This window comes from Oryzias latipes, chromosome 7 (genome assembly GCF_002234675.1).
Source record: "Oryzias latipes chromosome 7, ASM223467v1".
NCBI lineage: Eukaryota > Metazoa > Chordata > Actinopteri > Beloniformes > Adrianichthyidae > Oryzias > Oryzias latipes.
Genome location: NC_019865.2, coordinates 29,981,825 through 30,008,978, shown reverse-complemented (window position 1 = coordinate 30,008,978; position 27,154 = coordinate 29,981,825). Strand labels below are relative to the sequence as shown.

The following is a 27,154-nucleotide window of genomic DNA, read 5'->3' as shown; positions in this document are numbered from 1 at the left end:
GGTTGAAAAGCCTTTGTTGGCAATGACAGCCTGAAGTCTTGAACTCATGGACATCACCAGATGCTGGATTTTCTCCTTCTGAATGCTCTGCCAGGCCTTTACTGCAGCGGCTTTCAGTTGCTGTTTGTTATTCTTGAGGCTTCTGAGTGGCTTGCATCTTGCAGTGTACTCTCTGGATCTACTTTCATGCAGTCTTCTTTTTATGGTAGACTTGGATATTGATACGCCTACCTCCTGGAGAGTGTTGTTCACTTGGTTGGCTGTTGTGAACGGGTTCCTCTTCACCATGGAAATGATTCTGCCATCATCCACCACTGTTGTCTTCCGTGGACGTCCAGGTCTTTTTGCGTTGCTGAGTTCACCAGTTCTTTCTTTCTTTCTCAGGATGGACCACACTGTTGATTTTGCCACTCCTAATACTGTAGCAATTTCTGGCATGTTTTTTCTGTTTGCTCTGCTTAATGATGGCTCCTTTCACCTGGATGGAGGAGCTCCTTTGGCCGCATGTTGTCTGTTCACAGCAAAATCTTCCAAATGCAAGCACGAGTCCTCTAATCAACTCCAGGCCTTTTATCTGCTTCACTCATAATGACATAACAAGGGAATTGCCCACACCTGCCCATGCAATAGCATGGAAGTCAATTGTCCAATTACTTAGGAGCCCATGAAATGAAGGGATTGCGTTTAAAAAATGCTTTAGTTTTTCACATTTTTATGCAATCTTTTTGTTTAACCCATGGAATAAAAGCTGAAAGTCTGCACTTCAATGGCATCTGAGTTGTTTTATTTAAAATTCACTGTGGTAATGTTCAGAAACTAAATTAGAAAGAATGTGTCTCAGTCCAAATATTTATGGTCCTGACTGTAGTTCATCTCTCTCAGGTTAAAAATTTTGGACATATTTGCATTTCACCCTCATTCTTAAGCATTGGTGCATGATCGCTGCATGATCAATTATTTTTAGAAAATATAAATTTGTGTTGTTAGAAAAGAAAAGATGAATGTCTGCAATGACAACCATGCAGCTCTGAGGACTCAGAGACCAAAGCAAACCAAACTTTTCATCATGGATGACTGAGGGAAGTCTATTCTCTTCTTTACCTGAAGATCTGGACAGGATCGCTTAGCAGGAGGAGAATGAGAACCCACTGACTCCTCAGGCTCTTTGGATAAATGCTTAAGCACTATACATCTCTTGACCGGAAAGCCTCTGCAAAGACAAAATAAGATGGTTTTGATGAACCCAAAGAGGACGACAAACTGTCAGCATGTGTGAGTCGGTGTGCACACAACAACTTACTTGTCCCTGCATTTCTGCAGCGCTTCATCAGCTAAGTGCTTCAAGTTGATCAGCTTGTCTCCTCGATAGAAGCCATCTGAAAAAAATAAAATAAAGACTCAAGATTTGTTGCAATAAGTAGAGATTCAGTAAGAAAAAAACACATGGCCATTACAGTGAATAAATGTTTCTTTTGGTCAGAAAAACAGACTAAAGATGACTGTCACTTGACCTTTCGACAACAAAACATTACTTTTAAGAGACAAAAAACACTAAACCTAATAATCCCAATGCCTTCATATTGCGTCATTTCACTCCAACTTTAATGGGATAAGATGATTTTAACATTTTATTGAGAAACAAAACAAAATAAATCACACATTACAACTACTGGTTCAAACAAAACAGCTGTGCAAACTCTGAAAACAGAACACTGTGGCCAGCAAGGTGACTCAAATGTTTCTTTGTTTGTGTGGATTAAGCAATAACAGGTTTATATACCAGTGTATATGAAGAGTCCTGTCAATGCCTCCATGAATCACTTCAGAGACGTTACATGAATGAAAGAGATGAGTGTTTGAATGGCCTGATTAACTTGGACATTTTAATCCACTATCTAATCCATCAGAGAAGACATGGACGACTAGCAGCCACAACCACTCCGCTAATCACATTCACAAGCTTTCAAAGAGGGGTGACAGAGGAGACGGCGACTGTCCGCTGACAGAGGAGACGGCGACTGTCCGCTGACAGAGGAGACGGCGACTGTCAACTGACAGAGGAGACGGCGACTGTCAACTGACAGAGGAGACGGCGACTGTCCTCTGACAGAGGAGACGGCGACTGTCCGCTGACAGAGGAGACGGCGACTGTCCGCTGACAGAGGAGACGGCGACTGTCCGCTGACAGAGGAGACGGCGACTGTCCGCTGACAGAGGAGACGGCGACTGTCCGCTGACAGAGGAGACGGCGACTGTCCGCTGACAGAGGAGACGGCGACTGTCCGCTGACAGAGGAGACGGCGACTGTCCTCTGACAGAGGAGACGGCGACTGTCCTCTGACAGAGGAGACGGCGACTGTCCGCTGACAGAGGATACGGCGACTGTCAACTGACAGAGGAGACGGCGACTGTCCTCTGACAGAGGAGACGGCGACTGTCCTCTGACAGAGGAGACGGCGACTGTCCGCTGACAGAGGAGACGGCGACTGTCCGCTGACAGAGGAGACGGCGACTGTCCGCTGACAGAGGAGACGGCGACTGTCCGCTGACAGAGGAGACGGCGACTGTCCGCTGACAGAGGAGACGGCGACTGTCCGCTGACAGAGGAGACGGCGACTGTCAATTGACAGAGGAGACGGCGACTGTCCGCTGACAGATGTAACCCGGATCAGTGCCCCACTTGCATTACCAGATTTGAAACACCTGAGCGCTCTTATTTTGGTGGGGCCAGTTCCCTATATTAACATCCGGGTCACATAGCCACTTCCTGTCATCCATGCTCTGGCTGTTGCTGATCTGCTGTGGCTGGCTGCATCTCCTATAGCTGTCGGCTATCTAAACTTGAAACAAAACTCTGTAACATCTTACTGGACTAGTTCTTCGAACAACCACACCTTGAACTAACTACTCTTCGGTGAGTTTATGCGATCGGGTCACACACATAGCAGTACATCAGTATTTCAAAGGCTTTCTACCTCATAGAAATGCCATGCTAGTGTGGCTACAACATACAGATTTTTGATCAGTCTTTTTTTTTTCTCTTGAAATTGGAAATATTTCAGTTAATAATTTTCAGTTTTTTGTCCGTTTTAGGACTTTTCAACTTGTTTCCGTTTTAGTCGGCCATTTTGGTTTTGAATTCATTCATTAATATCATTATTGTTTTTTCTCCTGATTTATACTGAATTGATGAATGCTAAAGCTAAATGATTAAAAGTGCACTTTATTTTTGAAACCATTGGAACCCATTGAAACCCATTAATTTATAGGCCTAGAATTTGAAAGGTTCCTACGAATTTTGTTAGGACCTTATTTGATTATTTTTCTTACAATGACATACAGTTGACTACTGTACTTGTTGTAAATAGTATGTGTTGTAAATAATAATGTCTTGTAAATAGTATGTGTTGTAAATAATGTGTCTAATCTATCATTTGTTTGACCTTGTTTAGGTCAGGTTTTTTTTCCACCCCCACTTCTATCCTTATTGGAAGAACTTTTTGATCTGCACCATATAGGAATGGTGCATGGCGAGCTACCCACGAACTCTCAATGAAAAACTTGATTTACGAACCTAGGAAAAAGGAACTTCGCAAAAGACGCCATACCCAAAGGAAAAAGGAACTTTGAACACCAAAGACTGAAAAATATCCTTGTGGATCCCTGGACACTCCTTTCTACAGTGTCTAAAATTATTGTTTTGTTATTTGTTTTCTTTGTTTAAATACAGTCAATTGATTGCTTTATCCCTGTGTTGCGTTTTCTATCCACACACTCTGGGCTCCATGAGTCGAACAAATCTTCTGTAGGTCAGAGCAAGCTAAGAAAGCGCTACAAGTGGCGAGCTAGCTAGGAGCTTGAGTGTGTGGATATCAATTTTTCTGTTTTCTCTTTTTTTTTTCCCTACACCATGGATTTTATAACTCAATCTGGTGTTGACGTTTCTGTTTCTGTTGTAATCTCGGGCACCGCAACCACATTACATGATGAGGTGCTTGATTGGTTGCGTACTTATGGAAAATTAAATCGCACTTTTTACGTTAATGATCCCAATAGTTCTTTTGATAAAAACCTGGTCGCAGAGTTTACAGACACAGCCGCGTTTTCTGCCTTAAAACCATTGCTACCATACACTTACACTTCAGCTACTACTAACCTTGTGTGCCATGTGACCGCGTTAGCCTCAGAGTGCACCGCCACAGTGGACAGCAGCAGTCAACCCCCTGATTACCTAGTCGAATTAAAAAGACTCGCAGACCGGAGCGGCTGCAGTTTTGAAGAGGTTCTAAGAACAGTGATGACCCAGATCGGCCAGCACCTGGATGCAGCAGGTACAACTCTCAAAAGCTACTCCAGAACCACACTCAATACTGAGGAGGAAGAGGAAGAGGAAGAGGATGGTGCATCAGCCCGGTCAATGCCAGCATCCTCCCCACCTTTACCCACTTTAAATGCTGGTCTGCAGGGGCCACGCCCTCATCAAAGTAGAACATCACAACACATCTCCTTGTCAACAAATCAATTAAACCCATCAGCAGTCCAGAAGGTTATTGTTGAGCATGTCGTCAAAAACGCAGACCTCACAGCCACTTCGCTGCGTCTTCGCTCCTTCTCTGGAAGAAGTCCAAAACCAGGTAATGAAGTGGACTATGAATCCTGGCGATCTCAAATAAATCTTCTCCTTGCAGATCCTACTCTTTCAGCACTCAGTGTCACTCGGAGAATCATAGAGAGCTTGATGTCACCTGCTGCTGATGTGGTAAAAGGTCTGAACCCAGACGCATTGCCCTCTGTTTTCTTGAGTGTGCTTGACTCAGCCTTTGGAACGGTCCAAGACGGGGAAGAGTTATTTGCCCAGTTCCTGAACACCCTTCAAAACTCTGGTGAAAGGTCTTCCTCATACCTTCAAAGACTGCAACACACCATCTGCTCTGTTGTCAGACAGGGTGGAATTTCAGCAAATGAAGTGGACAAACATCTCCTGAAGCAGTTCTGTCGTGGCTGTTGGGACAATGCTTTAATAACCAAGCTACAACTGGAGCAACGCAAGGACAACCCTCCACCATTCCCTGAGTTGCTGCTCCAACTTCGAACAGAAGAAGACCGACAGACTGCCAAAGAGTCTCTCATGAAGCAACATATTGGCACATCCAAACAGAGAGTCACCATACAGTCGCAGAGCACTTGTTCCTGTGACCACAGCACTCATGCAAATGAAGAGCTGAAGGAGATGAAGCTACAAATAAAGAAACTTCAGCAACAGATGTCACAGCTCCTATCCAGAAAATCCACATCTGACTCCCAACTCACAACGCGTCAACACAAACCCAGCAATCCTGTAACACCACCCGCCAACAGGCCAAAGCCATGGTACTGCTTCAACTGTGGTGAAGATGGTCATGTCTCCTCCACCTGCATTAACCGATCCAATCCAATTCTGGTCCAGCAGAAGAAAAAGTGCCTACGTCAAAAACAAGAGGCATGGGATGTCAAATACAAGCATTTAAACTAAACTCTGCTCCTGTGGTGGGACACTCAGGAGCTGCTCACAACAAAAGTCCCAAGAAGAGGATGCCACACCTGCCAAGAGGTCTTATTGGAGCCAAAAGTACTGGTCAGATTGAAATAAATGGACAACTGTTTAACTGTCTTCTTGATTCTGGATCACAAGTGACCACTGTCCCTCACTCATTCTACAACACTTACCTTTCAGACCTTGAAATTTATCCTATCACTGACATATTGGAGATTGAAGGAGCAAATGGACAAGCTGTACCATACTTGGGGTACATCGAATTAAATTTGACTTTCCCACCTGACCTTTTTGGTTCTGCCATTAATGTATACTCACTGGCATTGGTTGTACCAGATCACAACCAGTCCCCACAACAGATCCTTGTTGGTACCAACACCCTTGATGTTGCTTACTCAAAGCATGTAAAGAAAGAAGACAAATCTCAGTCAACTGCACCTGGTTATGTTGCTGTCTACAAGATCCTCCAACACCGTTTCAACCACAGTAAAGAAGCCCAGACTGCCTCTGTCACACTAATGTCAGGGCAGCCACACATCATCCAGGCAGGTCAAACCACAGTTCTGGATGGACATCTGGTCAAAGGGTTGCAAGGCGAAAAAACTGTTCTCCTTGAGCATCCCCAGTCTGGCTCTTTACCCGGTGGGCTCATAGTTAAAAGCTGTCTCGTTAACTTGCCACAACACCGGCCATGTCACCTGCCTGTTGTGGTAAGCAATGAGTCCAGCCATACCATCCAACTTCCTGCAGATGTCACAATAGCTGAAGCCAGCAACTATCAGCATGTCATTTCAAAAGAGCAGAGCACTGGACCAATAACAGAACCAACTTCACAATACAACTTCAAAGACTCGCCTATAAGCCCAGAATGGCGACAACGAATAATTAACAAACTCAACAGCATCCCTGAAGTCTTCTCAAGACATGATTTCGACTTTGGAAAAACTGAAAAGGTAAAACACAAGATCAAACTTTCTGATCCAACGCCGTTTAAGCAGAGACCCAGACCAATTCACCCCCAAGATGTGGATAGCGTCAGAAACCATTTACAAGATCTGCTAGGATCCGGAATTATCAGAGAATCCACCTCACCATTTGCATCTCCAATTGTTGTTGTGCGTAAGAAGGATGGAGGTGTTCGCCTCTGTATCGACTACAGAAAACTAAATTCACAAACCATAAAGGATGCATATGCTCTGCCAAAGTTGGAGGACACATTCACTGCCCTCTCTGGGTCCAAATGGTTCACTGTCTTGGATCTAAAGTCTGGGTATTACCAGATAGAGATGGAAGAAGAGGACAAGGAAAAAACAGCTTTCGTGTGCCCCCTCGGGTTCTGGGAATTCAATCGCATGCCCCAAGGTATTACCAACGCCCCAAGCACATTTCAACGCCTGATGGAAAAGTGCATGGGGGAACTGAACCTGAGGGAGGTACTTGTTTTCATTGACGATATTATTGTTTTTGCTCCAACCCTCGAAGAACATGAAGAGAGATTGATGAGAGTTTTAAACAAGCTAAAGGAGTATGGTCTTAAACTCTCAATTGATAAATGCATCTTCTTCCAGACCTCTGTCAAATATCTGGGTCATATAGTTTCCCAAGACGGCGTAAGAACAGACCCAGAAAAAATTTCAGCACTCACCAGCTGGCCAGTACCCAAAACCCTAAAGGAGCTACATTCTTTCCTTGGTTTCGCTGGTTACTACAGGAGATTCGTGAAAGGTTATTCCTTTATTGTTAAGCCGTTGCATGACCTCACTGCAGGATACCCACCTTCTCAAAAGAAACAGAAACCCCTGATCAAGAAACAAGAATACCACAATCCAAAAGAACCATTTGGGGGTCGTTGGACGGTAGAGTGTCAACAAGCCTTCGACACCATCATCCAGAAGCTCACCTCTGATCCTGTCCTGGCATTTGCGGACCCCCAAAAGCCCTATCTGCTCCACACAGATGCATGTTCCACCGGCCTGGGTGCAGTCCTTTATCAGGAGCATGAGGGGAAGAACAGAGTGGTGGCCTATGCCAGTAGAGGCCTCACCAAAAGTGAATCCAGATGTGAAGAATAGTTAGAAACTGCCTTTAACTTTTATTACACTAATGGTTTAAACTTAATTCACTGAGCATGTATTGTCATCTCAAAATTATATTACATTTGAAGAAAGCACAGCCAAACTATTGTTCTAACAGTTTCTTCCCATACTCCCTCTTTTCTGAGCAGGCCTCAGACTTATCTTCACTTTAGCCTTGAAGCTTCTCTCCAGCAGTAACCTGTGGGCGTGATTTTCACACGAGGTCCATTGGACGATCTTCTGAATATGCAAATGCAGGGTTTTTATACCAATGCCCATCCCTGAACTCTTTGGTTCGGACTTTGAATGTACCATGTTCATGTCTGTCCCCTTCGTGTTTGGACGAAGTAAAACCTCCACAAAAGCTAAGTTTTGTCTCTGAGTCATTATTCATTATTTCTGTGTGCAAGAAACTGACGGGGTTACGAACTAAATTTTAATACAGTCCTTTCTAGAAAATCCAGTTTCTTCACAGGCAGGAATTCATAAAATAAGAACAACGCCCTATCACCCAAGAGGCAACCCAGTGGAAAGGTTCAACCGGACACTGTTAGACATGCTCGGAACCTTGTCCACACAAGAGAAACAACACTGGAAAGAATTTGTTAAGCCCCTTGTCCATGCATACAATTGTACCAAAAATGACGTTACAGGATTCTCTCCCTACGAACTGATGTTTGGCCGTCAACCTCGGTTGCCTGTGGACTTGGCTTTTGGCTTGCCCCTGAAGGAGGCCCGATCACCCTCCTACAGGGAGTATGTCCAGGAGCTGAGATCACACCTGGATGAAAATCAACGATTAGCAATTGAGAACGCAGCTAAAATCATGCAACGCAACAAAACCCGCTTTGACCAACATGTTGTGACTGCAGATCTGGACATCGGAGAGAGGGTCTTCGTCAGAAATGTGCGCCAGAGGGGTAAACACAAATTGGCTGACAAGTGGGAGTCAACGGTATACATCGTTGTAAGGAGAGCAGAAAACCTCCCTGTTTACACAGTCCGACCGGAAAACCAGCCCAAACCCCTTCGTACCTTACACAGGGATCTATTACTGCCTTGTGGATTCCTACCCTCACCTCAAGGGAAACTCCCCAAGCAGCGTACCAGAACACCCTCTGTATCTGCACCTACACCTACCATCGAGGAAGACCTTCCGGACGATGATGTGTACATTCAAGTCTCATCTGAACCAGTAAGCTCCACAACTCTAGACACACCTGCCATCCAGCAACCAGATGTCGGGATTGAGCCACCAGAAACAACCTTACCTGCTGAAAACTTAAAAGCTGTCGAGTCACCCGCTGTCTCAATACCTGCTGTTGCCGCACTGTCACCTGAATCAATTGTACCGACCAACACAGAAGAGGAAGTGACAAAACCCAAAGAAGAACCACTGGCTGTGGAAATTATGAAACCAGAGCCTCAATCAGAACCAATTGACCCTGTTGGGATACCAGATGCCATTACACAGACTGTGGATCCCATACCTCAACTCGAACCCCATGCCGAACCCCCCTCACCATCTGTGTCCGAACCTCTCAGTCCTGAACAGCCAACTCTCAGGCGGACACTACGGACCAGAACCCAACCAGATCGCCTTCAATATGCACATCCTGGGAAACCACTTCTGAAAAGCATCCAAACACTTCTGCAAGGTTTGAGCTCTGCATTTTTATTCGCCCTTCAGGAATTTCACAAGACAAACCATGTACAGGGACGTACATGTGAACAAGGGGGGGAGCGTGTAACCCGGATCAGTGCCCCACTTGCATTACCAGATTTGAAACACCTGAGCGCTCTTATTTTGGTGGGGCCAGTTCCCTATATTAACATCCGGGTCACATAGCCACTTCCTGTCATCCATGCTCTGGCTGTTGCTGATCTGCTGTGGCTGGCTGCATCTCCTATAGCTGTCGGCTATCTAAACTTGAAACAAAACTCTGTAACATCTTACTGGACTAGTTCTTCGAACAACCACACCTTGAACTAACTACTCTTCGGTGAGTTTATGCGATCGGGTCACACACATAGCAGTACATCAGTATTTCAAAGGCTTTCTACCTCACAGAAATGCCATGCTAGTGTGGCTACAACATACAGATTTTTGATCAGTCTTTTTTTTTTCTCTTGAAATTGGAAATATTTCAGTTAATAATTTTCAGTTTTTTGTCCGTTTTAGGACTTTTCAACTTGTTTCCGTTTTGGTCGGCCATTTTGGTTTTGAATTCATTCATTAATATCATTATTGTTTTTTCTCCTGATTTATACTGAATTGATGAATGCTAAAGCTAAATGATTAAAAGTGCACTTTATTTTTGAAACCATTGGAACCCATTGAAACCCATTAATTTATAGGCCTAGAATTTGAAAGGTTCCTACGAATTTTGTTAGGACCTTATTTGATTATTTTTCTTACAATGACATACAGTTGACTACTGTACTTGTTGTAAATAGTATGTGTTGTAAATAATAATGTCTTGTAAATAGTATGTGTTGTAAATAATGTGTCTAATCTATCATTTGTTTGACCTTGTTTAGGTCAGGTTTTTTTTCCACCCCCACTTCTATCCTTATTGGAAGAACTTTTTGATCTGCACCATATAGGAATGGTGCATGGCGAGCTACCCACGAACTCTCAATGAAAAACTTGATTTACGAACCTAGGAAAAAGGAACTTCGCAAAAGACGCCATACCCAAAGGAAAAAGGAACTTTGAACACCAAAGACTGAAAAATATCCTTGTGGATCCCTGGACACTCCTTTCTACAGTGTCTAAAATTATTGTTTTGTTATTTGTTTTCTTTGTTTAAATACAGTCAATTGATTGCTTTATCCCTGTGTTGCGTTTTCTATCCACACACTCTGGGCTCCATGAGTCGAACAAATCTTCTGTAGGTCAGAGCAAGCTAAGAAAGCGCTACACAGAGGAGACGACGACTGTCCGCTGACAGAGGAGACGGCGACTGTCCGCTGTCAGAGGAGACGATGACTGCTCACTATTAGTGGGGACGATGACTGCTAACTGGCAGCAGATACAATGACTTTTTATTGGCAAGAACACAATGTCTGCTGCTGACAGCGATCGCGTGTAGTTTAGATTTCGTCTGTTTTAGCCACATACACTTAATCCTTCCAACTCTTTCTGATTACTGGTTAATGTTAGATATCCACTAATGGCCACATTTTAACATCAAAAGTGCAGGCAGTTAAGATTAACCAACAGGAAGTGACATCAGTCAACACTGTGATGAGCCACCAGCTTTGAAGGCTGAAGCTGACCTGCAGTAATGAGCAGCAAACACTGGCTGTCCATGATCCTTTCACACAGAGATTCAGCTGAGAACCCTGCAAACTACAAACAGACTTTCATTAGCTGTTCCCTTCACAAACACAGGACTGAGCACATACACTACAATATCACACTTACCACTATGGAGTGAACAGCGCCAATGCGAACACAGGCCAACATGGCGACCACCAGCTCAATCACCATAGGCATGTATATGGACACACGATCGCCCTTCTTCACACCTGGAAAGATGAAAATCAGATAAGAAAACTGCCACTGTTAAGCTCTAACAACTGAGATGAGTGGCACACACTTTAGTGTAGTTAACTCTCCCCCATGTTCAACATCCACCACAAGGTACCAGCGGACACAAACACACCCCTTCCAGTGCAGACCAGAAAACAAAAGTAATGTCCAGAGTAGGCCTGCACAATATACCGCAAATTTATCGTTATCGCAATATCCAGCTCTGCAATATGCATATGGCAAAAGACGGCGAATATCGCAATAAATCGCAAACCCAAAATGTGTTAAAACAATCTTCTAGCAGCTTGAAGCATTTAACACATCAAATAAATCCCTTTATGCTTTGACCAATCAGATGGACGCCTTCCCATTGTTGACCAATCAGATGGAGGCCTATTATGTTAACCCTGGTCCTGAAGAGCCTCAACCCTGCCTGTTTTCCAGCTCTCCTTAACCAGCTTGCTGTTGATTGGCTGACTCAAGTGATTTCACATCCTGATTGACTGAACACACCTGATTTTGGTTATCATTATCGAGCAGTCTAGGGAGAATTGGAAAACAGACAGGGTTGAGGCTCTTGAGGACCAGGGTTAGCCACCCTGACGTTTGTCCCCCATGTCGATGAGGGTCATTTGGAGTATAATTTTTAAACTGTTGCAATGAAATGGGAATGATGTTTTTGTTTATTTTTCTATTTGTTTATTTACCGCAAATTTATCGTTATCGCAATATTGATCACTAATATCGCATATCGCAAGTTTTCCTCATATCGTGCAGCCCTAGTCCAGAGTTGGTTACAAAGGCAGAAATTGACCAAGAAAATGTATTTTTTCCATATTGTCCATGCAGACTCCCATTCGTCCAGGTCGATTCCATAGAAGTAGAAGGTAAAAACAATGCAGTCAGCTTGGTTTTTCTCTAATTATTATTGAAGATGTTTCACCTCTTCTCAAAGAGGATTTCTTCATAATGTGATGCAATATACAGCTGAAATCATTTCCTCTTGACACAGTTTGGCCGTGATGAAACGTGTGATTTCAACGGCTGCAGAGGTTTCTGGAATTTCTGAGCTTTCGTGGATCTGTTGTAATCTTTGGAAGTGATCAGTGCGCTTGAATGCCAAAAGAGTTACCAGACCTGGAGTTCAACTCAGATCGGTTTAGTCTGTGTGTCATGATGAAAATAAAACGGATCTCTAAAAGATGACTATGACAAAGAAGCATTGCTAAAAGCATTTCTTTCATTTGGTTGAAGTAACAAATACAATTCTTCAACAACAAAAGACAAAATAGAAACTTTTAGTTGGTACTTGTCTTAGTTATCCATGTTAACATCAGTACAGAGTCCGTGGCCCTCAACCAGTCACCAACTCCAATGAGAACTCTGCCACATCCAATGTTCACTTCCAGAACGTACTGAACTAAGTTCCTGAAGCAGTTTTCCAGAGGAGCAAGTTTTCTAGATAACTTAGCTTGGTCCTGCTCCTGCAGGGCTATTTTTTCTGAAGATATCAGGAACTTTGTGGGTTTGGAGGCCCTCATGGGGTTTTCCGATCTAGTCAAACAGAGTCTTCTTCGTGTCCTCATCCTCTGCTTTTGTAATCTCCAAAACTTCCTGACCCTTCAGCTTTCAGTGGGTCTTTTACATGTTTCTGCTCTGAGCAATGCAAACAAACCAATATACTTTCTACTTACAGCAGCAAATGCAACATGGTTCGTTGCCATGACATTGGGTAGCAGCTCTAAAAGTCAAGCGGGGCAGTAGACTGCTGTTCCCAAGGAGTAAAACTGACCGCTCAGCACTCCTATGTAAACATGGCGCCCAGGTTAATGTTTGCTTTTCTTTAAAGAAGCTCTTCCATTTACTAACAAAGTGACTGAGACAGAGAAGACTGGAGCTGGATTGACTGTAGTGAGGCGTTAGTGCACTTAGTGAATGACTTGGCCGGAGGAGGAGGCCATAACTTACCCTGCGACCGGAGGACGTTGGCGAACCGACAGACCCTCTGCAGGAGCTCTCTGTAAGTCACGACGGATTCATCGCCCGGCTCGTTGCCCTCCCTGAAACAATCATGAAAAAGCTTCTGAGCTCATCGCTCACGTCAGGGAGTCAAACGATGAGATACGTTTCCTTCCCCACACAAAGTGTTCATGAACACATCTTTCTGCATCGGAGCGTTCAGGTTTAACAAAGGGAACGGAAAAGGTTGGTGATGGTTCAGTGATGTGAATTTTAAATCACAGAAGAAATGACATTCAATTATTTCTCATCTTTTTAAACAGCTTGAAGGGAATCGAACTTTAAAGTGAGGAAAACTCAGGACTTTATACTAACCAGAAGAACGCAATTCTATCCCCCAGTTTCCTCTCGTGCACGTTGCGGTCAAGGAGGTTGTAGCAAATGTTTGTGGAGGCTCCTTCCATACACTTGATAAAGATTTCTCCTTTAGTCACGTCGAAGTTGTAGCTCAGGAACGGACCAGTGGGTTTGCTCTTCCAGAAGAAGTCTTTAGCGATGACACCCCAGAACTCTGCGAGGCGGGGGCAGAGTTTAGGCGGGAACAAAACCTCACGGCATGTCTTTGAAAACAGGCATCCAAAAACAACTAGTGCACGTTCAGCGTTTGACTTTTCTAAGCTTTGCATATTCATAACAGCAGCATTCAGATCAGTGAATGAGGCGGTTTACACAGACTGCTCATGTCAAAGACTGAGAAAGTCCTTCATCAGCCTTTGACCTCACATGAGAACTTCTGAAAATCACAATCCAACCTCCTCATAAACACTAAACTGTGTGACGGATATCCGATCGAACCAACTGGATACTGAACAAGACACCATCACCATAAACTTTGATTGACAGGCTCTTGGTCTGTTACATGCAAACAAATTAAAAACATACACAAGAGGAAAAAACTTTTTCTTTAAAAAGCATTCAAGTCCCACTCTGATCATCTTTTGATCTACTTTCAAAGTGTTCCCAGTGGTCTTTGAATTATGATGATGCTGTTTTTAGCCTAGGTTTAAAATCCTGTGTCGTTTTCTAGGACATAGTTTCTGAAGAGCGGCAGGAGTTTATCACAGGACTGTTGATGTGGAGTAAGGCCACCCCCACTTCCCATCATCCATCTCTTTACACTCTCCTCTCTGCAAACCAAGCATCACCGGGGCAACAAAACTGTTGATTAATGACAGTGGAAGCATCAGAATGGAGCGGAGCCTGGGCGTATTTTCTACGTCACAAAAATGCTCTTTTTTTTTTAAAGAGCATTTTTTCTTCTGTTCTTGATTTACATCGATTTGAATAAAGAAAAAAATCCTACGTCCTCCATCATCAGAAAAATGCTGCAGGAACGTGTTAAAAAAAAAAACTTCTTAATGGTGACACTAAAGTTGGCTTCCGATTCACAGCATCTGATTCGTGAGGCCACTGAAGAACCAACATTCCACTGGATTTGTCACACTAAGACCACCTAGGACCGGGTCCTGCTCAAAAACCACTGGACCTGGACTGCTCAAACCTGGATTAAATTATGATTTAGATGGTAAGGAATACATTAAACACAGTTTCTGATTCGTGAAACCATTATCTGATCTGTGAAAATGGGAAATAGGATCAATTTATCGCATTTTACGCACCGAGTCTACCTCAGTCCAGGTCCTGTCCTGTACAATACAGAACAATGGGCAGACTGATGCACAAAGATATATTAAGCATTTTTAATGCATCAACTACATAAAATCATTCAGTTTGTAATTTTCACAAATCAGAAACTGTGTTTATTGCATTGTTTACTGTCTAAATCATAATTTCATCCAGGTAGGAGCAGTCCAGGTCCTGTGGTTTTTGAACAGGACCCAGTCTTAGGTGGTCTTAGTGTGAAAAAAAATGTAGTGGAATGTTTTTTTGGGCCCTCGCGAATCAGAATCTGTGAATAGGAAGCCAGTTTTAGAATAGTTTTTTAAAGGGAGTGGGTCTTAAGGAGAAAGAGGGATCAGCTCAAATATCAAGCAGACAAAGAAGTATATAAAGCACCAGGCTGAGCGTTGTTCTACAGAATGATCACTGCGTTCGGAAAATGACACTATCATTCATGAATTAACATTAGATGTCAGAGAGAAGCCTCAGATTCTTCAGTGGAAAACAGCTCAGAGGTTTTCTCTGAAGAACCTGAAAGGCTGCTTGCCTCATCAGCACAGATAAACAAATGTGTGCACGTGCTCAAGACCCGCCGGGCTGCACGCTGTCCCTGCCCTGCTGCCTCATCCAGCTGACAAACCCCTGGCTGAGCGGATCAGTCACCTGAATCCACAGCAGGTCCGGGCTGATCTGGATCCGTCTCAACCGTTGCTGTATTTTTTGGCGGCTTTCCAACCACGTCACTCACTCTGAAAGCACAACATTTGTTGAGCCCCGCGTGCCCACTTACCATCGGGGTTGTCGATGGACTTCATGTAGAGCTCCTTGTATTTGTCAAAGCTGGGGACGTGGGACTCCTTCTTCAGGTCTCCGGACCCGTAGTAGACGTTCTCCTCCGGGACATGATCGGGAATCATGATGAAAGCCGCGGGGGAGCAGAGAGGCGCGCGCGCGCTGAGCTACAATAGAGATCAATGAATGAACAGCAGTGGCAGGAGCCGCTGCATGGACGCGGGCACGACGCTGACGCACGGATCCTTCCGCCGCAGGAGCGAGCATGAATCTGTGCAGCCGCGGAGGGACGGGGGGGGACTGATTCCTCCTGCAGGACTGGAGCTGTCCGCCGTGCTTGCTGCTCCTTTCCGAGTTGGCACAAACACAAGATATAACACGAGATAAAATATGGTTCTTGCTAGGCTAGCCAACAGTTTCATTCAGACTTCTCCGTTTGAAACACAACTTCTGAAGCGTGAGCCCCTGCGGAACAACACGCACAATCAGCGTGCTCTGTGGCTGGTCACTTCTGCGCGACCGTCAACGGCGGGGGAAGCTAGCAGGCTAAGTTAGCCAAAAGAAGCAAACGCGCGCGCATCGGTTAAAAACCGAAACTTTGGGGTTTACCTAGGCGGTAAATTTCATTTAGATATCGAACCGTTCTTTTAACGGGAAGTCCGTTTTGATGGCTATAGCGAAGCGAGAGGTAAAAAAATTATCCTTGACCCAATGATGACAGTTTCCCGTCCTTTCTTCCTGCCAACAGCGAGCATGCTCCGTTCAACTCTCCCTGACCCTGAGCGGCAGCCAATCACAGCCGCGATCCAGCTTCACTTCCTGTTGAGATGCATTCGACGTACGCCATTTCTCGACGAAGTACGGCAGTTGCCATGGTGATTTTGAACAGAGTCCTGTAGGAGAGCTGTAGGACACGTTTTTTATTGTTAGATTAAACAACCGAAAGTAAACTGTTTGTTGCAGCTTTAAACAAACGACGAAACTCATAAAGTTAAAACAGATTCACGCGGGAACGTTTATCTAAAAACTCTTAACTCTTGATGATTTTCTTAGTTTTTTCATCAATCGATCCATCATTCGTTCTTTTTTCTTACATTTCACAATTTGTTACATAAGCCTTATGCTATCTTAGATGACCCCACCCTTACTTTGACGTGTTATTCCTACCATGATAAAGGTGGAAAGATTTCATGTAATCCATGGACACCAGTGAAGATCACAAATAGATGAAGAAAAAAGGTTCAGAGCACTAGTGGGTCTAGATTACCCAACTCCCAATGTTAACGTGCCTAGGATAGCACAAGGGTTACAGATGAATTATTGGTAGCTGGTATTGGTATTCTCTATCATTTTAGAAATAGAAGACTTTTATATAAAAATTACATTTCTGCATAACATTGAGAAAAATATCAGCCTTTCGATGGCTTGAGAAACTAAATCTTCAGGAATCGAATAGAGAAAAGTGATAGTTCTTGTTTTAAAAAATATTCTAATGTTTCAACATGAAACAAAGAAAATGGACGTCCTGCCATTTAAATAAATACATTTCAGTCTTTTCATTATTATTAGTGTTCTTTGACAAAGAGGAAAATGATTTTTTGAAGGTTTTTGACGGTTTGTTGTTTGTCCTAACGTGAGTCTTTTCAAAATCAAAGCTTTTCCTTGCTTCTGTTTGTGTTTCTGGATATGTCATCCCATTTCCTGGTGGGCTGCATGCTGGTGCAGTGGTCAGTGCCTTTTCTTCACAGTGAAGAAGACTCCAGTTTGAATTCAGATGAGACATTTCTGTGTGGAGTTTGTGTGTTGTGTGAGTTTTCTCTAGAAACTCTGGTTTCCTCCCAGATTCCAAAAACAGGCTTTATTGGTTTCTCTAAATTGCCCCTATAGGTGTGATTGTGTGACAGGAGGGGGGGGGGGGGGGGGGGGGGGTAAATGCATGCATACTCTAGTGTGTTTCTTTTATTGGATGGTGGGTTGACCCTCCCAATTATTATTTTTACCTTATCCACCAACCGAACACAATTTCAACAGGCTCCCAGCTCTAACTGCGCTCTGCTCTTTATAGATTTTAACAATCTATAAAGAGTCAATACAAAGACCTAGTTGTGATAATAGTTTTAAACATAAAAACATAAAACACATGGTTTTCTAGACCTAATGTGTGTCCGCACATGAACATGGATTTCTGTTGTGTGAAGTTTGGCACCATTATTAGCACTTCCACAAAATTGCTCTTTTAAAGCTGCCCTCAGCAAAAAGTACTCTACTTAAGTGTACTACAAGTATACCTTTTATATACACTCACTTCATCAGGCATACCTGTCCACCTGTAGGTTACTGCAAAATCCTTATCAGCCAATCACATGGCAGCAACTCAATGCATTTAGACGTGCAGACATGGTCAGGATGATCTGCTGCAGTTCAAACCGAGCATCAGAATGGAGGTGAAAGGTGATTGAAGTGACTTTGAATGTGGCATGGTTGTTGGTGCCAGACAGGCTGGTCTGAGGATTTCAGAATCTGCTGATCTACTGGGATTTTCACCCACAAACTTCTCTAAATTTTACAGAAAATGGTCAGAAAAAGAGATGGTATCCAGTGAGCAGCAGTTATGTGGGCAAAAATGCCTTGTTGATGCCAGAGGTCAGAGGAGAATGACTGGTTCCAGCTGGTAGAAAGACAACAGGAAGTCAAAACACTACTGGTTCCAACTGAAGTCTGCAGAAGAGCATCTCTGAACGCACAACACCTCCAACCTGGAGGCAGAGGGTCTACAGCTGCAGATCACACGTGGTGTCACTCCTGTCTGCTAAGAACAGGAAACTGAGGCCACAATTCACACAGACTCACCAGAACTGGACAGTAGAAGATTTGAAAAACATTGTCTGGTCTGAGTCTCCATTTCTGCTGCTACATTCTGACTGAAGGGTCAGAATTTGGGATCAACAACATGAAAGCATGGATCCATCCTGCCTTTTATCAACTGTTCAGGCTGGTGGTGGTGGTGGTGTCATGGTGTGGGAGATATTTTCTTGGCACACTTTGGACCCACTTAGTACCAACTTAGCATGGTTCCAACACTACAGCCTTCATGAATATTGTTTCTGACCATGTCCATCCCTTAATGACCACAGTGAACCATCTTCTGATGTCTACTTCCAGCAGGATAAGACGCCATGTCATAAAGCTGGAATCATGTCAGACTGGTTTCTTGAACATGACAATGAGTTCACTGGACTCAAATGGTCTCCACAGTCACCTGATCTCAACCCAACAGAGAACCTCTGGGATGTGGTGGAACAGGAGATCGGCATCATGGATGTTCAGCCCACAAATCTGCAGCTACTGTGTGATGCCGTCATGTCAATGTGGACCAAACTCTCTGAGGAATGTTTCCGGTACCTTGTTGAATCTGTGCCACTGAGGATTAAGGCAGTTCTGAAGGCAAAAGGGGGTCCAACCTGGTACTACCAAGGTGGACCTGATTAAGTTACCGCAGCGCTGAAAATAAAAAAAATCTTAAAATTTGAAGAAGTATTCAGTTTGTGTACTTCTTACACAACATGATCGATCATATACTTGCTACACTTATATTCAAGTATAGTTAATTAAAAAAACTTTGCTTACGTCAACTTGCATAACAGCACAAATGTGCCGTCATACCTGCTTGTGTGACTCCTGTGCTGTGAAGTTGTCATCTTTGTTTTTTTGTCGTTAAACGTCTTTATTTCTCCTGTGAAAAATTCTCCTGTGGTGTTTTTGTAAAAGCAGGTGTTTCAACCAGAAGTTGTAGCTTGGAGAGAATTCCAGACCTGTGAAAGACAGTTTGAACCTTGGCTGCACGGGGGTGTAGTGCAGGGCTGTCCAACCTGGTCCTCAGGAGCCACCCCCCCCGTCTTTCAGTCCTCCCTGACCAGCTTGCTGCTGATTAGCTGACTCATGGGTTCCACATGTTGACTGACTGAACACACCTGATTTAGGCAGTCAGCACAAAGACGACCAGGGAAAGCGGGAAAACAGGCTCTTTAGAACCAGGGTTGAGCAGCCCTGGTGTAGTGGTTTGAACTCTCGCCTCACAGAGTGAAGGTTTTGGTTTAAATCCCAGCTAGGTTCTTTCTGTGTGGAGTTTGCATGTTCTCCTCGTGCACGCGTGTCCAAAAACATGCTATGTTGATGAGTCGCTGACTCAAAATGGTCCCTAGTGTGAGTGTGTGGTCCTGGAAAAGACTGCTGATCTGTTCAGGGTGTCCCTGCCTTCACCCAACGGCAGCTGGCATTGCCCCAGGAACCGCGTGAGGAGGATGGATAGATGCTCAAGTCTTTTTGAGTTGAGGAAAATAGAGAAAGAGAAATTGTAGCCTCAGGTTTTTTCATGGATGCTGAAGAACAGCTGGATTTTAAAATGGCGTGATGGCTAGCTTTTAATTCTAAACAAACTTCCCTTAAAGCTCCTTCACATCAGTTGGTGTGAGCGAATAGAAGAAAAACAAAAGACGGCCCAGCGCTGACTAACAAATACTGTTTTAATGTCCGTACAAAAGGTTTTAGGAACCGAGTCAAGCACAGCAACAAACATCAAATAACAGATGGGCTCATGGGAGAAAACAGTGGTTGGAAGCCGTTTTTCTGGAAGTGGCACTGATGCACCGGATCTGAAACATCCTGTGCAGAAGAGTCTGAATTTACCTACACTCAACCGGAGATCAGTCGACGAGAACAGCGGCACGCCACTGACCGGCAGTGCTGCAAAAGGCAGGCGGGGATCAGGTTTTCTGCTCCTCCCTCTCTCTGCAGCCCCTACCAGGTCAAGCGGATGCCGTTCGGACGCCGTTCTCACAGAAGCAGCCCGCTCTGATCATTCACTATAATGACAAAGGTTCATAACAGATGTGGGATGGAGGGGACACTGTTCATTTCAGCTGAAATGGAGCCGAAGACTGTGTTTCACGTCCTTTAAACAATGAAAAATACACAAAAGGCAGCACAAAAGAGCTGCAGGGAAGTTTACAAAGTTCTGGTCAAACAGCTCAATAGAGAGAGCATTAAAAAGGATTGTGGAGTATTTAGAAATGCTGGGCCACAGTGTTTTGTGATGTGCTGCAGGAGAGCTGAACGGCTCTGCAGAGAGGAGCCGACGCCCACACAGAAGCTCCAGATCAAAGCCACAACACTCACCCCAGATTTGGACTGCATACATTCTTGGGAAAAAAAAAAAAAAACTCTGATCCTACAGAAGGCAACCATCAAGAACGAGAAAAGACTGAGGCAGTGTTTACGAAAGGCGGCACGCAGAAAAGTCTCAACACGCCAGGGAAAGGGCTGCACTCTTCTGCACGCCGGTTCACAGGAAGTCCAGGCACAAGACTCAGACAGAAGAACCCGATGGAAGTCCTTCCTTCAAAAGATTTGGAAACCACAAACATTCAAGTTCAAACAAGAAGGAAGCAGATGAGATGGTTGTTTGTGAATGAAAGAGGCCTTCAGGTCAAACGTGACAAACACCAGAGTATCATAAAAACGCGAGGCTTCGCAGTCTGTGTGAAACGTCAAACTCAAACGGAGCCAGTGGGATCCAGCATCAGTCAGAGACGATGCGGACGGACGGACGGGAGTGCTGGAGGCTTTCCATGAGCAAAGCACAGTCACCTTAAGGGCAGCTGGCGTTTCTCAACCACAGCTCCAAACTGTCACGCTGACGGCCTCCTGTGTGACCTTCACCACCTCAACAACAGGCCGCTTTCTATACAATCTTTATTTATTCAGCCTGGAATTGAAAACAAGCAGCTTGTGTTAAAAACAAATCATGTTGGAACAGTTTTGGATTGGTGTGAAACGGCGGCCAGTGCAACCATCTCCCTGCTTCCTTTGATCACCAGCCTGTCGTGTTGGCAGGGGCTCTTCAGCCGCTCATTGTTGTGAGCACCAGCACCCGCCAATGTCTTCTCCACAGAACTTTCCGGAACTTTGTGGTCGAGGCTTTTCTTCTGAGAGAACGCACCTTCTGTAATTGAAAGAAAAGGCACCAAACGGCGGCAGAGCCTGAAGAACAGCAGAGGGGGTCAGACCAGAGGTGTGGGAGGAATGGGACGGCCAGAACGAGTCTTTGAGGGCGGGGGGCGGAACAGAAAACCAGTCTTTGCTTCAGGAGGGTCTCTAAGGTGGGTAGTAGGTGAGAACGTCAGAGTGGTTGCTTGCAGTCTTCAGTTAAAACTCCTCCTGTTCCTCAGCATCTGGAATCACAAAACCCTCCTGGACAGAGAGAAAAACCCATCAGAACCACCAACCTGAGAAACCACGCCTCAAACATCTGCCTCCTGCCCCTCATGCTGGGATTTTACTTCTCTAATACTCACGGCCCCCGTGAGAGCAAAAACTTCCTCTCTGCAGTAACATTTGGTCTTTAATAACTTAGCTCCTCTTCCACAGGAGCTGAGGTGGAGACACTCACATCCGTGGCGTAGAGGATGTCTATGATCCGCTGAAGGGTGGGGTCGCCTTCTCCTTCTTTTTCCTGGCAGATCAGCTCAATGTTTCTCAACTTTCCAAAGTAAAAGTCTCTCTCCTTTTCCATGTCCTGAATGGTTGATTTCAGAATCTCCAGCTGTTTGGCCAAAGGTGCATGTCAGTGATGATGAGCTCGTTATTCAGTCATTTACTGGGTTTTGTGTGAGTGATCATCTGACCTCGTTGAGGAGCTCCGCCCTCTCCTCATCAGCCCCAACCATTCCAGGTTTTCTTGCGCTGACGGGGGCCACCTTTGGGGCCACCTTGGCAACAGGTGGCCTCTGAGGAGCTGAGGATGAAGAGTCACACGATTCAACAGACCAACACTGACCAGCATTTTAAACATCACCGCCCCTTTAGGGTCTGGGTAGGAGAGGCGGGGCACTGACCTTGGCTGAGGGCCTTTTTGGGGGGTTTGTTGAGAGCGGATGAGGTGGCATTGAGTGCAGGCATGGCATCCTGCCCCTGCCTGGCCCCCACTGGGTCGTACTCTTTCCCGTCATAGTTGGCATCAAAGAACTTCTTAAACCACTGGACAAACTCAAAGTTGTCCTGGAACTTCCCCTTCACCAGCTTGTCCACAGGGATGATCTGAAAACATGGAGGCCAGTGAGACGCTGGACCCCACGGAGCAGCAGAGACGCCACAGACACGAGGAAGAGTCCACCTCAGCGCAAGCCAGGACACGGAAACGGGAAAACTGAAGCCAGTCTGCCCGTTTATCCTAAAGCCACACCCACCAATCATGAACGCTTTACTCAATGACGCGTTGATGATGCGATCAGTGGGTGGAGTCCAAAACCAACATGGAGAAGAGACAGACGGTTCTCCTCCTGAGGAGTAGCTCCTCCCACACACAGCGCGAGCGCCAACTTTATGAATGCATTTTTGGACAAGCGTCCAGCAGTGAGTTTGACACGCATCGGAAGGGAGGCGTTAGACGCCAATTTTGAAGCACAAATTACCACAGGTGTGGATTATTAACGTTTGCTCTTCAATTTAAAACATTTTCAATTCCTACATTTTCAGCGCCGTGTTCTTACTTTACACTAATCACAGCGTGAAAAAGGTTCTGGATCCACAAAAAGAGTTCTGGGGTCCTGCTGGCGCTGGACACTATCAGGAATCTGCTGGTCTGGCTCAGCAGCAGCCATTGGACAGGGATGGTTGGCGCCTTAGGAATGTGTTTTCTTCAAGAGCCACATCCACACAATCACATTGTTGAAGTTTGTCTAGTTTGTATGTGTTAGTTTGTGCGCTTTAGGCATTCATCGCGTCTTACTTTGTCAACTCCCATCTTTTTGAATCCAACTTGCAGGAGCTTGTAGTTATGGATGTATTCGTGCTCCAGCTTGGCCCCGAACTTGACTTTCTTCAGAGGAACCGAGTTGGGGAACAGCATGTCCATGAACTGGCAGTACGCAGCACCTGAACAACCAAACGGAGAACGTAAACGTCGCTCGGCCGGACACCGAGCTCAGCGATACGGGAGCACAACAGAGAGGACAAAGAACTGGATGCATTTATTTCTACAAACTGCTTTTCCTGAGACAGATCCACCAGCAGAGGAAAACAACTGCAGCTGATGGAGATGAAGTAAAGCAGCAAGCTTCAGCTCATCCGTTCTCTTCCCCCTTTGTCTAAATGAGCACAATAAAACCTGAATCATCTGAGATGATGGACGCTCAGACGGGGTGGAAACAGTGAGCCGGCTCACCATCACAGGCTGGAGAATGACTGATAGAGTCACATGACGTCTGCTGCCGCACAGGCCCACATCTGACACCGCACGTCCTTTAATACAGCTTTTATCACCACTTATTGTTAAGAAATTTAAAGATGACTCAATACTACTTGTAGGTAAACCATTTTATCACATTTAAATGAATTGCATTGCAGTGTTTGGCTTTTAATTTCTAATTGCATTTATAAGAGAAATTGCAGCTCGGTGATGAGCTGCTGCTCCTTCAGCCTCATTCAAATCATCATCTTTATTATACCAGTAACCATGAATTCAGTTCTTCCACGGGGCAATTTCAAAACAATGGAAAGCCTCATTTATTTCTCCCTACCGACTCCTCTGTGCATCACCTGCAGGCCTCACCTGTGCACAGCATCTCCACCTTGGTGAGGTTCATCTGCAGAGACTCGTTTATCCAGACCAGCATGTCATGGCGGCTCAAGTTCTCACTGGTCACCGAGGTGGCGTAGACGTTTACAGCCATGCTCCTGCAGACAGAGAAGACGTAAGAGCGGCTGCACATGACAACGTTCCATTTCCAGCTGGATGCTTTGCTACAGATGTTTGTGGCGTCTCTCTTGGTGGTTACCAATAATCAGATCAGTCTGTTCAGCTGGGAGGATCCAGCCAGAGGCCCCAGGAGCCACATTAGCTCAACGTGATTTCTTTATGCATATTTTTGACGTGGTCATCACTGAGCTGACCTGATCTCACATCGCAGAGGAAGAACAAAAACCAAGAATGCTGTCATTCATTTCAACCTTTTCTCTGTGAAGGGGAATCTGGATCTTCCATAGTTTAAAAAACAACATTTGTGTTAAATTATTAACGGATCATACGTTTAAAGTAGCGAGTATAAATCAATATTTCATCAAACCTACATGGAATAGGTAACAGTCAGGCGTGATGGTGCGGTCACGTGACATCCTGATAGAGTCACATGCGATCAAAACATAAAACAGCAAATATGAACATTAAAGAGCAAAACACTAAGAAACCCAATTAATTATTAACCCAGTTAATAGAATCCATCGGTCATTAATAGAACCAATCAGATGCGTAGCAGGAGCTTTTTAGAAAACCATGTTTCCCGTTTCTCCACAGAAACCCGAGTTTTGGAGTCCGTTCCTTTCAAAGTAAAAGCCGCTTCACGGCCTCTCTCCTCCCGTCGGTCATGATCCAGCGGCATTTGATTTGTCAGCACAACAATACTTCCACACTTTCGGTTGTGACCGCCTGCTGCAGGCAGTTCGTAACACAGCATGCTGGCTTTGATTTAAATGAGAGAGAAGTGCTGTGAACCACTCAGTCAGTAAAATCCACAGCAGCATCATGGCTCCGTTTGGCAGAAAGCTAAAGATAACGGCAGCAGACAGTCAGTTAGCCAAACAAAAGGCGCGGTAAAGACTGGAAATGACATGTGCTCCCTCCAACCCCAAATGAACAAATTGTGGGAGGATTACATGTTCAACGTAAAGTCTTCTTTAACCAGCGTGGGTCTAACAGACGAGGTTCGTTTTCTATATTAAAGCGGTGTCATGATGCTAACGCGTCTGTCTGCCTCAGCGGCTCCCACACCCTGATCCTCTGGTGCAGGTCACCGCTTCATTCATCCGTTATTTGATCTCCAGTCCGCAGCTCCGAGCGAGAACTTTACAAACACGCCAAACTCAAGCCCACAAAATGTTCCGATGAACCCGAAAACCTCCATCAGAGCAGCTTATTTCAGAGGGCTGGACGGCTATTCTCTGCTCCCGGAGTGTTAGCCGCTGACCGCAGCTAGCATGCTAACCGCCACGGACTCTCTTTTACCTGGATTCGATGATCTGTCACGGTTCTGGAATACGATGAGTTGGGTTTTTTTCGGTTCTGGTTCCGTATCCAACACAGGGCTGTGTGTTTAACTGTAGATGCTACTTCTGCTTTTCCCCGAGTCGTACCAGTTCACGTTCACTCTGCCGGTAGCGGAAGAACCCTGCTGATGACGTCATTGACGCACGGGCCTAACGTCCGGCACGTAAGGAACGCCCCTTCTTCACGTTGGCTGCCTTACTGCAAACCAAAGGAAACCCAAACGGCCTCTGAGAAAAACCTTTTTCAAATGTTCTGGCTTCATTGGTTTGGCAGTTATGCGCACAAAATGACACCAGTTAGTGAAATTCAACATTTCTACCTATTCAGTGGTTGTTTTACGTCTCACCAGGTTACCAGTGTGACCAAAATGTCTCATTAGTGAAAGAGCGATGCACTAAATACCTCAAAATGATTGATAAACATGTTTACCTGCCACAGTTTGGACTGCAGCTCTGAACACACTTTAGAACAGAACTACTGCAGAGCAATTTATGAATAAAAACTGAACACGAGTTGTTTCTTGAATAATAAAATGCTTTCCAGCTGCTCTAAACCTGAACATGGATGGCGCTGCGTAGTGGTACAGTGGTTAGCACTCTCGCCGTAGTTTGAATCCCTTTGCATATTCTCCCCATGCAGCTGTACTTGTATTGCAACTGTACTTGATTCCTGTTATGATTGTCATCGTGTCATTGTGCATCTGGATCTGAAGCTTCTCCTGAAATGAGTCTTTTTCTGCCAGAGAAAAATCTGGTCAAATAATTAATCTGTAACAACAAATATGTTACCAAGAAGCCCATACGTTACTTTTGTGTTATTCAATACTTTAAATAAGCATTCGCTCTTGCCTAATTGTAAATGAAATATGACATTTGTAAACGGGTTTTATAGGCCTATATTTAAAAAAAAAAACTTAATATAGTTAGTTTTCTAGCTAAATTAAATTATTTGTGAGCAATATTTGGCCATTCAGGGGGCTGCACGGTGGGGAAAGGGGTTAGCAGCTTCATCTCACAGCAAGAAGATTGGTTCAAATCTCTTCTGGCTTCTTTCTTTGTTTGGTTTGAATGTTCTCCTGGTGCATGTGAGGCTTTTCTCCAGGCGCCCTGGTTTCCCTCTGCAGTCCAAAAACAGGCTTCATAGATTATTCTAAACTGTCCCTATTGTGTCTGCCCATAGATGTGTGTGTGTGTGTGGCCTGCTACTGAATGTCAGCCTGTTTGGGGATGGCCCTTCCTTCACCTAACAGTAGCAGGGATAGGCTCCAACAACCCCGTGGCCCCAACAAGGATTCAGCTGATTCTGAAGATGGACACATGGATAGATGTCCATTCAGTAACATGTAGAACAACACACTTGATTGCAGCCTGACACAAATGACCCCTGACCCCACCACTATCATCATTCCAAAATCTGCACACATCAATGTTTTGATGCCACTTTTTAAAGTGACCTCCACAGGGTGTGATCCCACCAAA

The 27,154-nt window shown here is 44.8% G+C and overlaps 2 protein-coding genes and 2 long non-coding RNA genes across 6 annotated transcripts in view; 2 read left to right on the top strand and 2 right to left on the bottom strand.

Moving 5' to 3' along the window:
* Positions 1-16,352, bottom strand: part of LOC101157758 (acetyl-coenzyme A synthetase, cytoplasmic) — a 34,375-nt gene extending 18,023 nt beyond the window's left edge. For all 3 annotated transcript variants that reach the window (XM_011473022.3, XM_004086362.4, XM_004086361.4), the window contains exons 1-7: positions 15,576-16,352; positions 13,481-13,676; positions 13,115-13,206; positions 11,039-11,142; positions 10,891-10,963; positions 1,301-1,376; positions 1,102-1,210 (exon numbers count right to left, since the gene is read on the bottom strand). In XM_011473022.3, the coding sequence (XP_011471324.1) occupies positions 1,102-1,210; positions 1,301-1,376; positions 10,891-10,963; positions 11,039-11,142; positions 13,115-13,206; positions 13,481-13,676; positions 15,576-15,702 (777 nt within the window). In that variant the 5' untranslated portion in view covers positions 15,703-16,352. The remainder of the gene's footprint in view (positions 1-1,101; positions 1,211-1,300; positions 1,377-10,890; positions 10,964-11,038; positions 11,143-13,114; positions 13,207-13,480; positions 13,677-15,575) is intronic.
* Positions 1,506-3,745, top strand: LOC105355815. Its single transcript, XR_002873559.1, has 2 exons — positions 1,506-2,914; positions 3,453-3,745. It is a non-coding gene; the product is annotated as an uncharacterized LOC105355815 (long non-coding RNA).
* LOC110014713 lies at positions 9,505-10,442 on the top strand. Its single transcript, XR_002873560.1, has 2 exons — positions 9,505-9,611; positions 10,150-10,442. It is a non-coding gene; the product is annotated as an uncharacterized LOC110014713 (long non-coding RNA).
* A 3,729-nt stretch (positions 16,353-20,081) lies between the features above and the next one.
* On the bottom strand, positions 20,082-25,829 carry mapre1 (microtubule associated protein RP/EB family member 1). Its single transcript, XM_023957023.1, has 7 exons — positions 25,635-25,829; positions 24,186-24,310; positions 23,364-23,509; positions 22,471-22,672; positions 22,261-22,370; positions 22,026-22,178; positions 20,082-21,826 (listed from the first exon to the last, which is right to left on the bottom strand). The coding sequence occupies exons 2-7, from the start codon at positions 24,304-24,306 to the stop codon at positions 21,782-21,784; spliced, it is 777 nt and encodes a 258-aa protein (XP_023812791.1). The 5' UTR covers positions 24,307-24,310; positions 25,635-25,829; the 3' UTR covers positions 20,082-21,781.
* Positions 25,830-27,154: the final 1,325 nt, after the last annotated feature.